This window comes from Diaphorina citri, unplaced genomic scaffold (assembly GCF_000475195.1).
Source record: "Diaphorina citri unplaced genomic scaffold, Diaci psyllid genome assembly version 1.1 scaffold143, whole genome shotgun sequence".
Classification (NCBI taxonomy): Eukaryota; Metazoa; Arthropoda; class Insecta; order Hemiptera; family Psyllidae; genus Diaphorina; species Diaphorina citri.
The window spans coordinates 101,060-116,984 of NW_007377580.1; the positions used below are offsets into that span (position 1 = coordinate 101,060).

The following is a 15,925-nucleotide window of genomic DNA, read 5'->3' on the forward strand; positions in this document are numbered from 1 at the left end:
AGGCAAATCCTCGTGGTGTTTCTTCCGCTGATGCTGCTGACATCGCCGGGAATCGAATCTCCCGCGTGCAAGGCGAGCGCAGTGACCACTATATCACTATCTTAGATTAAATTTAAGATAAGTAAGATTTATTATTTGAAAATAAATTACAAATTTCATTTCTTTTTCGACTACCTACCCTGAGTTCAGGAGGCAAATCCTCGTGGTGTTTCTTCCGCTGATGCTGCAACAGTTTGGCCTTGCTAGCGTACTGCTTGTGACACCATTGACATTGTTGCGGTGTTGCAGAGATACTGCCCACCGTTTGACAGAAGCTCGGATTGGGCAGCTCGTCACTATCTGAACGGCCCAGCTGCAACAAAATCATTTTGTTATTAATTTATTTTTAACTATTTTTATTTTAATAATGATATTCTAGATTTCTAGAAGATGGCAGGACCCTATAAGAATACGAGTGTAGAGTCTACCTTTGGGCCTCGAAGTAATATTAAAATTAACCTTGGTCCCAGGGCCCTCATAGGGGCCCTAAGGTCATGAAAAAAAGGTTAGGTTTTTTGTGGGTGTACCTCACTAATACCGAGACACAAATCCCACACTCTCACACCAAAGGTTATGGCTTTTGATTGGGAGGAATCTTTCTAAGATTTTCTCACCTATGGAAAAAAAAAAATCAAGAATCTGTAGTTTTTACCTTCATTCTGTTACTCAGTGGTAAAGCTTGCCCAGGATGATTTTTCAAAATATGAGACTTTCGCTTGGAGCTGCTCTTGTAAATCTGAAATCAAACACCCAACGTTTTGTATCTTCTCGCTTATCCCAAATAGGCGAATTAAAAAATAGAATATCTCGGACCATGCTTATTGTAAATGTAAAGAAATGAAACAAACGGACGCTGAAATTAAAAATAATAATAACAATAAAATAAGAAATGCACAGAAATGCATACGCACAAACAGCAAATCCCACACTCTCACATCAAAGGTTATGGCTTTTGATTGGGAGGAATCTTTCTAAGATTTTCTCACCTATATAAAAAAAAAATCTAGAATTTGTAGTTTTTACCTTCATTCTGTTACTCAGTGGTAAAGCTTGCCCAGGATGATTTTTCAAAATATGAGACTTTCGCTTGGAGCTGCTCTTGTAAATCTGAAATCAAACACCCAACGTTTTGTATCTTCTCGCTTATCCCAAATAGGCGAATTAAAAAATAGAATATCTCGGACCATGCTTATTGTAAAGAAATGAAACAAACGGACGCTGAAATTAAAAATAATAATAACAATAAAATAAGAAATGCACAGAAATGCATACGCACAAACACATTATAAACAAACGGACGCTGAAATTAAAAATAATAATAACAATAAAATAAGAAATGCACAGAAATGCATACGCACAAACACATTACACTAATGTTGCCTGCAAGGGTGCTTAGCTCGGGACAGTTGATGTGACGTCATCGCATACGGGAGCGTATGCCGTGACGTCAGTAAATAAGATTTACCGGCATTTTTGGAATCGATTTGTCTTGGGATTTGGAAGGTCGTAGAAGAAAAAGAAAAATACCCTACGTCCTCATTTTTTCTACTCTTTGACTTTAAAACTTTACCCAGGTAAGCGCAACTGTTCTATTATTGTTCAACAATTTGATCTAACTTTTTTCCGCATATTAATTTACATACCATTGATAACAAAAATAAGAAAGAATGAATATTAAGTTTGATCGAAGGTGGGACTAATGCCCATGGCTCTAAGTGATTGTCTCTTACCTTATCACAGTATTGACAATAGTAATCGCGCGCCGTTTTGAGTATCGGCATGCTAAGCTCTGGCACAGACTCCGGCCTAATGTCTGGGTGTCGGGCCGCCAAATGATTGACTAGCATCCCTCGCCGCTTGAAGCCCACCAAACAGGGATGGCACTTGTACAGGGCCTTGGCATAGTCACTACGCCCCCCGCCTCCTCCGATACCGCCCGGGCCTGGTCTAGGGGACTGGTTAGCACTCGCTTGAAGCCCACCAAACAGGGGTGGCACTTGTACAGGGCCTTGGCATAGTCACTACGCCCCCCGCCTCCTCCGATACCGCCCGGGCCTGGTCTAGGGGACTGGTTAGCACCCGAGTGATTGGTTAGGGGCTGCAACAGACAGAATTTTGAAAATCGCTACTCAATTAAAAAGAGATTTCTATCTCTCATGTAGGAGTATATTTTAAGGCCTTATGCTATATCAATAGCGAAGGTTGAGTGTAAAGGGCATCCATTCGGAAAATTTTGTTTAGCCAAAACAAGTTGGCCTCAAAGCGATCACGCTAAAGCTGATCGACCCCATCAAAAAGAAGAACAAAATCTATGCCTAATTGCAAAAGAGATTTCTATCTCTCATACAGTAGTATTCTAAAAGATAATATCTAATGCGTTTGGTTAGCACCCGAGTGATTGGTTAGGGGCTGCAACAGACAGAATTTTGAAAATCGCTACTCAATTAAAAAGAGATTTCTATCTCTCATGTAGGAGTATATTTTAAGGCCTTATGCTATATCAATAGCGAAGGTTGAGTGTAAAGGGCATCCATTCGGAAAATTTTGTTTAGCCAAAACAAGTTGGCCTCAAAGCGATCACGCTAAAGGTGATTGAGAGGCCGACGACAAACGCCGACCCCATCTGAACATGGGGAAAGGCGAAGAAAAAGAAGAACATAATCTATGCCTAATTGCAAAAGAGATTTCTATCTCTCATACAGTAGTATTCTAAAAGATAATATCTAATGCGTTTGGAAGGTACGAATAAAAGGCGAAAAAAAAGAAGAACAAAATCTATGCCTAATTGCAAAAGAGATTTCTATCTCTCATACAGTAGTATTCTAAAAGATAATATCTAATGCGTTTGGAAGGTACGAATAAAATTAATAAAAATATGCCTACCAATATTTTCTTCTTCTCCCTCTCCTCACTAGGGTGGGGAGGAGGGGGAGCTGGTAGTTCCTTGCTTTGGTTTTCATCAGGATTATGCTGTCGTACCATGTGCTCCTTGAGCTTGTCCTTCCGTTTGAACTGTTTGCCACAGTTAGCACAGAGGAACTCTCGATGGTCTGAATGCAAGTACGACTGTCCTAATCTACATTTCTCGCAATCGAAAATAAAAGTGTCCTTGGGTTGGGCCGCTTTATTTACAGTCATTGCTTTCAAAAAGGTAAAAAGAGTTCGAATTTTTCGGGACTTTAGATTTCAACTCAAGTCGCTCAAACTTAACACGGAGGAACGAAGGTTCGACAAATATTGCAGATCAAAAGGGTCCCTGGGTCGGGTTTCCAGTCCAATGCACGGTTAGGACGTTATTTAGAACCAAAGTTTTGTTATTCAGGGCTAAACTATGGAAAAATATCGAAAGGACTTCGCGCTTCTCAGGACCTTTCACCTCAGCTCGGTTAAACTTTTCAGAGAGATTCGATAAATTATGTAGGCGGATTTCAAGAAATGTAAGGTTTCAAGGCGGAATTACCTTTCACCTCAGCTCGGTTAAACTTTTCAGAGAGATTCGATAAATTATGTAGGCGGATTTCAAGAAATGTAAGGTTTCAAGGCGGATTTCAAGAAATGTAAGGTTCGGTCGCTTTTTAAGGCCATTATTTCAAAAAGGTCGAAAAGAATACGCATTTCTCAGGACTTAGATTTCGGCCCAAGTCGCTCAAACTTAAATTTCCTTTCCTTTCATTAGTGTTTTTACAGTATTGATGGTATTGATAGTGTGCGGGAAGTTATCTTACCTGGGTGAAATTCTTCTGGCAGAATTGACATGGATATCGTTGTTCAGGTAGATGGGAGAGAATGTGCCATAAATTTCCTTTCCTTTCATTAGTGTTTTTACAGTATTGATGGTATTGATATTGTGCGGGAAGTTATCTTACCTGGGTGAAATTCTTCTGGCAGAATTGACATGGATATCGTTGTTCAGGTAGATGGGAGAGAATGTGCCGCTTTAGGTTGAAACCCTTGGGGAAAACTTTCGGACACATGGTACACTCGTGAGTTTTTCTCTGTGAACAAAACCCAGAAATACTGAGATAAAATAAGTACTGTTACTATATCTTATTTATACTGATGTGACTGCAAAAATCCACAGGCCTGGCGCTCAGATAATACTATTATGTTGTGCTACGTCGGAATAATTAATTTCAGGGGGGTTTCATTTCACTTTGATATCTATTTGCTGATAAATCAAACTTTTAGTAAATTCTTGAGGTGGTCCACACAGAGTCGACCGACTGTCGATCGACGTCACGTCGACTGAATCCGCACACTACCTCGACAGCATAAATTCACCTCGTCGATCGACAAGGCCGATGGACAGACACACCTTAAAATTAATATTTCTTATTGAGTAGGTTTTAGTAACTTCTTTTTATGATGTAGATTGTAGAATTATTATTGAAAAATAAGTGGTCCACACAGAGTCGACCGGCTGTCGATCGATGTCACGTCGACTGAATCCGCACACTACCTCGACAGCATAGATTCACCTCGTCGATCGACAAGGCCGATGGACACACCTTAAAATTAATATTTCTTATTGAGTAGGTTTTAGTAACTTCTTTTTATGATGTAGATTGTAGAATTATTATTGAAAAATAGAACAAAAACGGACAAAGAGTGTCCGACAAACGAACATACTTACTCTTGGACATCTGGGACAATGATAGACCCCATTGACTAAATTCTATTATTTTTAAGTGGTGCTCATCAACACCTGGGTTATATGCACCAGAAAGGAAAGGCCAAATATTTAGGTACATAGTTTCGATTTTAAATCAAAAGTTTGCAGGCCACTAGAAATTTAATAAGAATAGAAATAATTAAATTTTGGTTATAAATGAGTTGAATGGTAGAGATTTTCCTGGGCAATAATCTGTATGTATGTGTGTCCATTGAATTGTAATCATGACCAAAAAAGATCTAAATAATTAAACAAATGGACTTACCTTAACATATGCATACGCAGTTTATCCTGGGACGGGAATACCTTGATACACATATGACAGGCAAACTGACGATCGCTATGAAGATCTAAATAATTAAACAAATAGACTTACCTTAACATATGCATACGCAGTTTATCCTGGGACGGGAATACCTTGATACACATATGACAGGCAAACTGACGATCGCTATGAAATGTGCGGATATGTTTTCGTATCACTTGGTACTCGGTAAATTTCTGGAAACAGAAACACAAAGGCTTGAATCTGGCGGACTGGGCACATCATAATCTGTCTCAAATGACTAGATTACACGAAGCTAGGTGATAGTTCAGTTACTGGCCTCATCTAAAAACGTTCCAATTCAATTGAACAAAATAATACACTTTATATTGAAACTGACGAACTAACGACTGAAATGTTACTTACCGCCATTTAAGTTTACAGGAGGTATAGGAAATATCAATCACTTTATATTGAAACTGACGAACTAACGACTGAAATGTTACTTACCGCCATTTAAGTTTACAGGAGGTATAGGAAATAACAATACTTATGGACATATAAGGACTGTTAAAAACCGCCGCCAATTTGTATCAGGATGGAAAGTAACAATTTTAAGTAGCCTAAATTTCTGTCCGTAATACAAAAATTAATCATCAATACTTATGGAAATATAAGGAATGTTAAAAACCGCCGCCAATTTGTATCAGGATGGAAAGTAACAATTTTAAGTAGCCTAAATTTCTGTCCGTAATACAAAAATTAATCAATCATTCTATCTGTTTTCTCGTGAAAAGTGGACAAAAACAGGTTCCTGAAAACAGAACATCCCGAGAACAAAACTTATCTGTTAAGACAAATTTCGCACCAGGCGGGAACCCACGACCTAGCGCTTACAAGGTAGACGCGTTACCGTCCAAGCTAAGTGGGGCACCCTAAAAGCTCATTAGGATAACTTCAGTATAATTTTTGACTTGAGAACAATTTTTGCACATACCTTGCTGTTCGAGAGAGGGGAGACATCGTTTCTGTGCGTAGTCTTGTGAGTACCACACCTTGAGCTCTTGTTTCACTCGCAGTGTCCGACAAACGAACATACTTACTCTTGGACATCTGGGACAATGATAGACCCCATTGACTAAATGCGTCTTGATATGACTTCTCATCCATTGGAGAGATTCGAACTGAATCTCACACATAGGACACTGGAAACTTGGATCTAAAACAGGCGATACATGTTCACAATAAACAGGTGATGCATGTTCACTGAGTACGAGACACAAATTCATTTTTCCTAAAGTAGTGGTAAACTAATTTATTTTTACAGGGCATCAATTTGTCTTTCCATTGATAACACAGTATGTTATTCTGCAAGTTACACAAGTTCATGCAGTCAATAAACTGGAACCTCGGTAGCAAATATTCAAATTAATGAGGATAAAAGCCTCTTCTGCCTCCGTTGGGATTTAAACTGTGGGAGTAAAAGGACTTTTCAGTCTCATTCTTGCAGTATAAACAGGCTATATTCTTTGCTACTCTATTCTACTTGTCCCTTTCAAATTAATGAGGATAAAAGTCTCTGCCTCCGTTGGGATTTAGACTGTGGGAGTAAAAGGACTTTTCAGTCTCATTCTTGCAGTATAAACAGGCTATATTCTTTGCTACTCTATTCTACTTGTCCCTATCTACCAAATCTAGCTATATTACTGGTAATAATTAATAAACTTACTCCCATGCACTCTGACATGCCCTTGCAGGGCAATAGCTGTACTGAATCTCTTGCAGCATTCTACACATCGGAACGGTAAATTCGTGTCATTGGCCATAGCTATGTGACGCTGAAATAGAAAGGAAAACAATTTTACATTTCCAACTGATTCAAGAAAATTCATAAAGAGGTTCTCTTCTGCTTCACGATGATTTAAATTTTCGTTCTTTTAGATCTAGGTAAAGAAAAAATATCCGTGTTACACAATCGGCCAGCCTAGTTAGCTTGTTTGGTAGCGCGTCTGTCTTGTAAGCGCTAGGCCACGGGTTCGATTGCCGCACGGGGTGGATTTTATCCTAAAGGGATAAGGTTCGTTCTCGAAACGGCTGGCTTTCTCCTTTCCCCCTTCTCTCTTCGATTTAGGGACGATAAGACCTCCGTTGTTACAGTTCCCTCTATCAAACCTCTGAAAAGATAAATAAATCTTATTTTTCTTCTCCTTTTCCCGTGTACAGACGGGGTCGGCGTTTTTCGTCAGCCTCTCAATCAGCCTCAACTAGGGTGATTGCTTTGGGCTATTTGGTTTTGGCTAGAAATTATACGAGTGGATGCCCTTCGCACGGTTGAGTGCGAAGGGCATTTCTTTAGCTATTTCTTTAGCAAGGAAAATTCAGGCTGGTATTGGTATACTCCCTGTTTCAAGTCCCCCCGCTAGACGAAAAAATAAATATGTATAATAAATAATATGTTGGGTTACCTCAAGGGAAACTTATCTGTTAAGACAAATTTCGCACCAGGCGGGAACCCACGACCTAGCACTTACAAGGTAGACGCGTTACTGTCCAAGCTAAGTGGGACACCCTAAAAGCTCATTAGGATAACTTCAGTATAATTTTTGACTTGAGAACAATTTTTACACATACCTTGCTGTTCGAGAGAGGGGAGACATCGTTTCTGTGCGTAGTCTTGTGAGTACCACACCTTGAGCTCTTGTTTCACTCGCACATCTTTGATGGATGTGAAATAGATAGCGTTACCCTTCTGATGGAGGGTCAGATTTTGTTCTTGAACATTTCTAGCGGGGCGCACGAATCGCATCCAATTGGAGGCTTCTGAAACATAGAGGTCAATAATAAAATAGTGGGTAATTCACTAAATTAATAGACGAATGGTGGATTTCACCAATATATTGAGCTTCGTTGTCATTCTGCTAAGTCCAAGCTCAAGGTTAACATATGGGATTGAACATTGAACTTAAATCACATTTACATTAAAAATGTAGGTAATGATTTAAATTTAAATGTGATTTACATTAAACCATTGCACATTCGCATTATTATTTATTTATTCCGAAGTAAAGTTCTAGTATCCTACAAAACTCATTCTCATCTCATTTCCATATCACGATCACATTTACATTAAAAATGTAGGTAATGATTTAAATTTAAATGTGATTTACATTAACCCATTGCACATTCGCATTATTATTTATTTATTCCGAAGTAAAGTTCTAGTATCCTACAAAACTCATTCTCATCTCATTTCCATATCACTTGTGGACAAATCTTCTGTCGGTCACTTGATCACAAGACCATTCGGGTACCAATCTACCAATTCATTGTTCCTAGTTCAAATGGACTCGAGTTAAATAATCTATAGAAATCAAAGCAAATACAGCATCTTTAGAAATCAAAGCACTTCTGTCGGTCATTCACAAGACCATTCGGGTACCAATTCATTGTTCCTAGTTCAAATGAACTCGAGTTAAATAATCTATAGAAATCAAAGCAAATACAGCATCTTTAGAAATCAAAGCCAAAGACTGCATAATTTCTCTTGCAAAAGAACAAGTTGTTAGGTAATGAATGATGAAAACAGTGTAAGTAAAGAACCCATGAAACAACTTCCCAATGGCAAGATTACAGAATTCAAATAAAGGGCATTACGCCGAGATCAAGTACCCGATAGAAAACAAGAGAACCCATGAAACAACTTCCCAATGGCAAGATTACAGAATTCAAATAAAGGGCATTACGCCGAGATCAAGTACCCGATAGAAAACAAGTTCACAAGACCATTCGGGTACCAATTCATTGTTCCTAGTTCAAATGGACTCGAGTTAAATAATCTATAGAAATCAAAGCAAATACAGCATCTTTAGAAATCAAAGCCAAAGACTGCATAATTTCTCTTGCAAAAGAACAAGTTGTTAGGTAATGAATGATGAAAACAGTGTAAAGAACCCATGAAACAACTTCCCAATGGCCAATGGCAAGATTACAGAATTCAAATAAAGGGCATTACGCCGAGATCAAGTACCCGATAGAAAACAAGAGGTTCAGTTGTCAAGGAAACCACTTTCACTGATCCACCGCGGCGTTATAAAACTTTAACTGAAAACCAGATTCTATTTTATTGAACAAATGAAATGCTGGTACGGAACGAGAGAGTGATGTTATCGTCCATACTATTCTTGTTTTTTAGAATGGCAACTAGTTTTGTATAGTAGCATTTTTGCATGTAACCCCGTGAGGTCATTAATTTCATAGTCCTGTAATATATGTACACGCATACTTAGTTCAGTATGTTCAATCATAGGCAATTCGATTATGTAACGATAGAAGAGACTATCAACTTAGAGATGCAGGGTTCAAATCCCGTTCGGGGTAGAAATTTTCTAAATATTTTTCTTCGCGGATGGGTATGAATGACACACGACGCTAAATTAATACGTTTTAGGTGTGAATTTTCATCTAAAAGAGTGTGGACTTAAAATGTGCAATAGTATATTATTCAAAATGTAAAGATTGCCTCGAAGATTATTACCAGTAACACATCTAGTGTGAGAAGAGCAATAAAAATTAAAATATCTCGAGTATCAATTGACTGATCAAGTTCTTCGGTCCTTTAGGAATTACGTGCAACTTTTGATGCTATAACGAAAAGCCAAGTTCTTATGCTACCTAAAGACAACATATTGTTTCCCAACAATGAACGATCGATAGATCATGGGCGTATATCGCACCCTAGCAGCACCCGTGAGGTGGGGGCCCAAATGTCCCTCAAAGTAGGAGACAAATGGAGAAAAAAAAAAAATCTCAATTGAGCACATGCTAATAAAATATGTAAAATCTTAGAACTTCAATTCCTATTCTTATGAAAATAGCAGTCATTAAAAAAGTACATCGAAAAAAGCTGTACTGACGTCAAAAGGAACGATTGTTTTCCAAGTTCCTTAGAGTAAAATGAGTAAAAGACCAAAGAATTTCGGTAATGTTTTCGCAGTGGTAAACTAATCCACTTTAGAACCAACCCATGTTACCTAAGAGTTGATAGAAAGAAAGTAACAACTGGTCATCTTGCTATGATAATATGGTAAACTAATCCACTTTAGAACCAACCCATGTTACCTAAGAGTTGATAGAAAGAAAGTAACAACTGGTCATCTTGCTATGATAATACCGGTATGTGAATTACAAAAGCAACTTGCTTAATCGTTCATCAGTCCAAGGTTCATTTCAAGTCCGAACTTTGAAGTAGAATATAGTGTTTGTTGTAACTTTTTTTTACCATCCTAATTGGTACTTTTTTTTGTGAGTGATACATTTTTTATAAACACGATTCATTTTTTTCAAGACCTCACGTTGTGATAACCAGATGTATTTTTTGTTACCTTAAGGAATTAGTGAATTATTGAGACTTTTTTGTGGGATTTATTCTGTGTCAGTAACCTTATCTTCTGTGTTACTAATAGGTCTATAGTATTATTTAATTTTTGTAGAGCAATTAAACCTTTCAATATCTTCATAAATAAAAATAATTTTTATTTGTATTTAATTATCTTCTGTGTTACTAATAGGTCTATAGTATTATTTAATTTTTGTAGAGCAATTAAACCTTTCAATATCTTCATAAATAAAAATAAAGTAATCAACAAATTTACTATGGATAAACGATTAACAATCTGAAACAATAACCAAATAACTATATCAGAAGTGCATAGTGTATACGACCAAGAAGATCTGAATGAATAAATAATCTGCTCAGTGTCATAATCATGCTCATCCGAATCATCTCAATAATCAGTCTGACGACTTTGAGAAGTCTCAGCGCTGAGGCCCGCGAAACTGTTCTGCTAGTCAACAACAAGCCCTTGGATCTAGAATGGGAGAAATGCCTTAAAACTATGGATAAACGATTAACAATCTGAAACAGTAACCAAATAACTATATCAAAAGTGCATAGTGCAGACGACCTAGAAGACCTGAATGAATAAATAATCTGCTCAGTGTCATAATCATGCTCATCCGAATCATCTCAATAATCAGTCTGACGGCTTTAAGAAGTCTCAGCGCTGAGGCCCGCGAAACTGTTCTGCTAGTCAACAACAAGCCCTTGGATCTAGAATGGGAGAAATGCCTTAACACAATGGCCTGCATTAAGACCAATGTCATAGACAGAGTAGCCGACCTGGAGAACAAAGTCCAGAACTTCACTTTCGGAGACGTACCGGAAGAAAAGGGAACGTTCATCAACCTGAGCTCGAAACTCAAAATGAAAATGATCCATAAAGAAGACGGAAAAATCGCCTTCCGATTTGTGGCCAACAACCATCCAGTGGGTAAGTTAATCACTAAGTAGGTACTAGGTAGTTCAGAATAGACTGATTAAGTAATGAGTCAATGATGTACAATTAGATCTAAATAGATTGGATAAATTAATTAATAAAAAGCTCATTAATGGCTTTTATTGGTTTCATTAAATTAATCTTCCATTTCATTGGTCTCTGAGCCAATCTTTGTGTCCAAAATAACGTCACACGTAAGTAAGTACTAGGTAGTTCAGAATAGACTGATTAAGTAATGAGTCAATGACGGACAATTAGATCTAAATAGATTGGATAAATCAATTAATAAAAAGTTCATTAATGGCTTTTATTGGTTTCATTAAATTAATCTTCCATTTCATTGGTCTCTGAGCCAATCTTTGTGTCCAAAATAACGTCACACTAACGTAGTCTATGTACTAAACCAATAGGCAAAGAGGCAAAGGCCGATGAGCCCCGATGACCATTTTGCGACTTATCTGACACATTTATTTTACGGATGGGTATACCATTTGTCAACTATTTATTTGATGAGAGAATTGTTCTGAAAACCCAATAAGTGGAAACTTATAAAATAAAAATAAAATAAATGAAACGAGGATTTCCCTAAACTCAATCCTGAGACAATCCACGGTGATAAAACTCGACCTTATTGTTTTGCTGCTGGAATTTGAACCCTGAAACCCTCAGTTGTCAATTTATCGTCTTGGTAACTTCATTACTGGAAGTTTACTACAAATGCGTTAATTCCTTACCTTAATTCGATGTTGTATTGTCAAATTCATTAATTCCTTCTCCCTACTGTATTTTCACTTCAGCGGAAAGCTCGCGAGGACATTTCCAAGAGAAACAGAAGGCAGCCCTGGTCGGATTCGCTCTCATCTTATTCGTGCTCGGTGTGGTCTCTACAACTCTCAAGGTGAACGTATTCCTCGCCCTCCTAGGGGTTGCTATCGGCAAGATCCTCCTCGCCTATGTCTACACTGAACATCTACTCCATCATGGACATCACAAGTATCATCACAAGCCTGGTATTCACATCCATAAGGCACCTGTACACCATTACAAGTATTCCCCGGTCCATGTTATAGAAGCCGTGGTGCCTGAGGTTCATGAACATGTGGACGCTTACCATTATGATCATGACCACTATCATGATCATCATGACAGCTATCATGACTCTCATGATCACTATCATGACGATTGGGCCATTGTCAAGAAGAAGAGGGCACTTAATCTCGATTAGAACGTTTAGGGTGGATTTCACCAATATTTTTTCAGTCCTTAGAAGGCCTGTTAAGCCAACAGCCAGTTCCATTTGATTTGTATAGGCTTAACACAGTTTTTACTCGTAAGTTAAGTAACAGGCTTGTTAGAGGCTGAAAAGAAGGTTGGTGAAACCCACCATTAGAGGCTTTACCCACCTAGCCTAACCACAGATTCCACAGAATCACCTGATTATTTTGGGTTATTTTTGTTTCTGAATGTTTTTAATCAGTTTAGAACTAATTTTCCAAAGAGTGATCTACTAACTTTCCAGCTTGGTTTTCGAAAAGTCGGAAGACAAATAAAAGAATGAACAAGTCTTCCAAATCTCAGGGTAAAATGTGTGTGTTGTGAAATATTATCTGTACCAGATAAAAATTACTGTGCTGCTATTTTTTAGTTACTTATAAGTTATAAGTGAAACCTACATTTATTTATTTTTAAATTGGTTTTGCATATTACAAAGCCAAATAGCAAATAGTGTGCCAAATTTAGCTGTGCTAAATATATTATGTATATTTATTGTGAAATAAACAGAAAAAGTATTTTATCTGTAGCCAAAAGAGTAAGAATCTTTTTTTTCACTATATGCTTCTAGGTACCTACAACAAGTTAAGAACTTCCTTTGCATAATGGTCTCATAACACAGATAGCACATCGATCATTCTTGGGTGGACACCTTTCGTTATCCTCATGGTGGGTACAACTTTGAATGCAATGAAAAAACAACTTTGCAACATTACGAGAAGAAAGTGATGTTAATCTAGTCGTTGCATCACATACGTACCTACACGAAGCTTTTAACAAGAAAACGAGATTTACTTGGAAATTATGTAAAGAACGAGAATGATAGAAAATGAGAAGGTACAATGTAGATACGTATGATCATACCCTCATGAGATTCATATCATTGTGAGATTTAGTCCAAATGTGGACAGGTGAACATATGGGCTCATCACTTGCTGTTGGTTATTTTGTGGTGCACTCAGCCTTGTGAGGAGGAGCTGATTGAAAACCTTGCTTAAAAAAGGTGCTTCTTAGCGGTTGAAAAGCGCTTGACCGACCGACCCTTAACTGCGAAAATTCCCTACATGAAGTAAGTCCCTACATGAAACTGAGACTTTTTAAAAAGTAAATCGGAATCTGAAAACTATTTCATAATATTTATCATTAAATAGTCGGGGGAATAATAAAAATCACAGCAGCAACGATCATACCCTTATGAGATTCATATCATTGTGAGATTTAGCCCAAATGTGGACAAGTGAACATATGGGCTCATCACTTGCTGTTGGCTATTTTGTGGTGCACTCAGCCTTGTGAGGAGGAGCTGATTGAAAACCTTGCTAAAAAAAGGTGCTTCTTAGCGGTTGAAAAGCGCTTGACCGACCGACCCTTAACTGCGAAAATTCCCTAAATGAAGTAAGTCCCTACATGAAACTGAGACTTTTTAAAAAGTAAATCGGAATCTGAGAAAATTGTGATGCTCTCAGCTTCACCACAGATAAAGCATGATGACAAATAACAATAGAATGGAATAGAACACCTAGGCACTCACCTGGCAAGGAGCATTGTGCACGGATATAATGTGCTCTCTCAAATCCTCCTTGGTAAAGTAGTCGTCACAATGAGGACACTTTTCACTTCTGTCTAGACGGCCATCCAGGAGTTCCGAGAGATAGGATGGAGCAGCAGCTGAGGAATAGGAATCAATCACATAAAATATCAATGCCTGGTCCCCGGAAGCCATTAGATTCATAAATAAGATCGAAAGAGGTTCATCTCAGCTTAATAGCGATAAAAGTTAAAGGAACTTCCTAATTCGATAGATCTCAGAGGTGATTCATTTTTTTTTTTTTTTTTTTTTTTAAAAAAAAAATTTAAAAAAATTTTTTTTTTTTTTTTTTTTTTTTTTTTTTTTTTTTGCAATTTGGTTATGGAACCTTTTCGATTTTTCCATTGTTATGGATTTCAATTTCAAGGAAATTTTATTAACCTTTTCATCATTATTCGTCTTAATTATTTCATTGATTGGTGTTGGGGAGTGAAGAGTTGGATTGTTTTGCAGGGAACTTTCAAAATACCCTTCGTAGATATGGCTTCCGTTCCTCTCAGTCAAGTAAGCCATGCTTTCAGGCTCAGGATTCTCAGAAATCCTTGAAGATGTATGAGTATTTTGTCTCTTGATTGTCTCAACTGTCTCTTGGAGGGTTTCAGCAGTCATTATATATAAGTTCTGTGGATCAACTTGAAAAGGAGAACCAAAATATATATACATTTTGGTTCTCCTTTTCAAGTTGACTCAACTGTGACCAAAACGATATCAACGGGTTAGCACGAAATCTGAGTGTGCCAGTTGTATTTCTGAGATAGTGTTCATCTCAGTGCACTTCACAGATATCTGCTCAGCCCAAGGTCTTCTGGCTCAAGATACATCTGCTATGGACAAAGGTATCTGAGAAGTATTTAGGCATAATAAAGTTGGTTCCTCAGATTTATTCAGAGGGAAAGCAATCAAAGGAAGTATCCAATCAAAATGGATTAATGGACAAATTGAGGGAACATTTGAAATGAGATTCCACAATCCAGATCATGCCTTGGCAAATTTCGTTTAAAGTCTACTCTGTAGTTATTTGTAAGCCCGAGATGTATTATTCGTATAAGTCAAGCCACACTCCAGGCCAGGGTGTTCAAGGAACAATAAAATATTTTACAGACGATTAGTGGGAGAGCTCAACCTGTGACCTTAACGGCATATGTGAACAGATCCATTTAATTGCCAGTAAGGATATTATGACTGTGTTGTGAGTTGTGAATGGAGAGTGGGCTATACTACGATGTACCAGGCTTTTCCGATAGTAAAATAAGTGATTTTTCACCCTTCTTTTTTTCCAGCGAGCATTGAGCGTGCTTCAAGTCGTGGAATATCAATATTAAAAATTAATAATAATGAATATTTTATAGGAAACAGTTTTGTTATTTATTTCTTTATTAATACCATTTTATCTTTTGTTTCGATCAGGACTGAATTCAAATCATAGCCTTGGGATTGATTCGTGCTGTGCTTTGGTTACAAATCAATAAACGGATTAGGAACACCTATCTAGCCTATATTATAATTATTGTACAATTGAACATGAGTAGGTACCTGCGATAGTTCTGTGAGGCAAACTGTCCCATTGTGTTTTGCTTCGAAAGGTTTACTCCAGATGAATCCGCAGGACTGAGAGCTCAGAATCTTTGAAAAAGTATTGAAACCAATCTTCATCCTACACAGTTCTGTTTACGTGTGCCTTTTAATTTTTTCCTCATTTAGTCCTGTATTATAAGCCAAGATGTAGGTGTGATTTGACTGATGAGATTTCTTTG

General features: G+C 37.6%; 2 protein-coding genes across 2 annotated transcripts in view; one reads left to right on the top strand and one right to left on the bottom strand.

The window, feature by feature from the left end:
- The window catches only part of LOC103504979 (PR domain zinc finger protein 10-like), a 28,919-nt gene that overhangs the window by 3,640 nt on the left and 9,354 nt on the right, over positions 1-15,925 (bottom strand). The window contains 10 exon segments of the mRNA XM_026820385.1: positions 179-352; positions 692-775; positions 1,770-2,009; positions 2,012-2,137; positions 2,923-3,097; positions 4,977-5,054; positions 5,088-5,212; positions 6,080-6,195; positions 6,706-6,814; positions 7,585-7,796. Coding sequence (XP_026676186.1) covers positions 179-352; positions 692-775; positions 1,770-2,009; positions 2,012-2,137; positions 2,923-3,097; positions 4,977-5,054; positions 5,088-5,212; positions 6,080-6,195; positions 6,706-6,814; positions 7,585-7,796 — 1,439 coding nt within the window.
- LOC103504962 lies at positions 10,886-12,858 on the top strand. Its single transcript, XM_008469267.3, has 2 exons — positions 10,886-11,305; positions 12,109-12,858. The coding sequence occupies exons 1-2, from the start codon at positions 10,984-10,986 to the stop codon at positions 12,534-12,536; spliced, it is 750 nt and encodes a 249-aa protein (XP_008467489.1). The 5' UTR covers positions 10,886-10,983; the 3' UTR covers positions 12,537-12,858.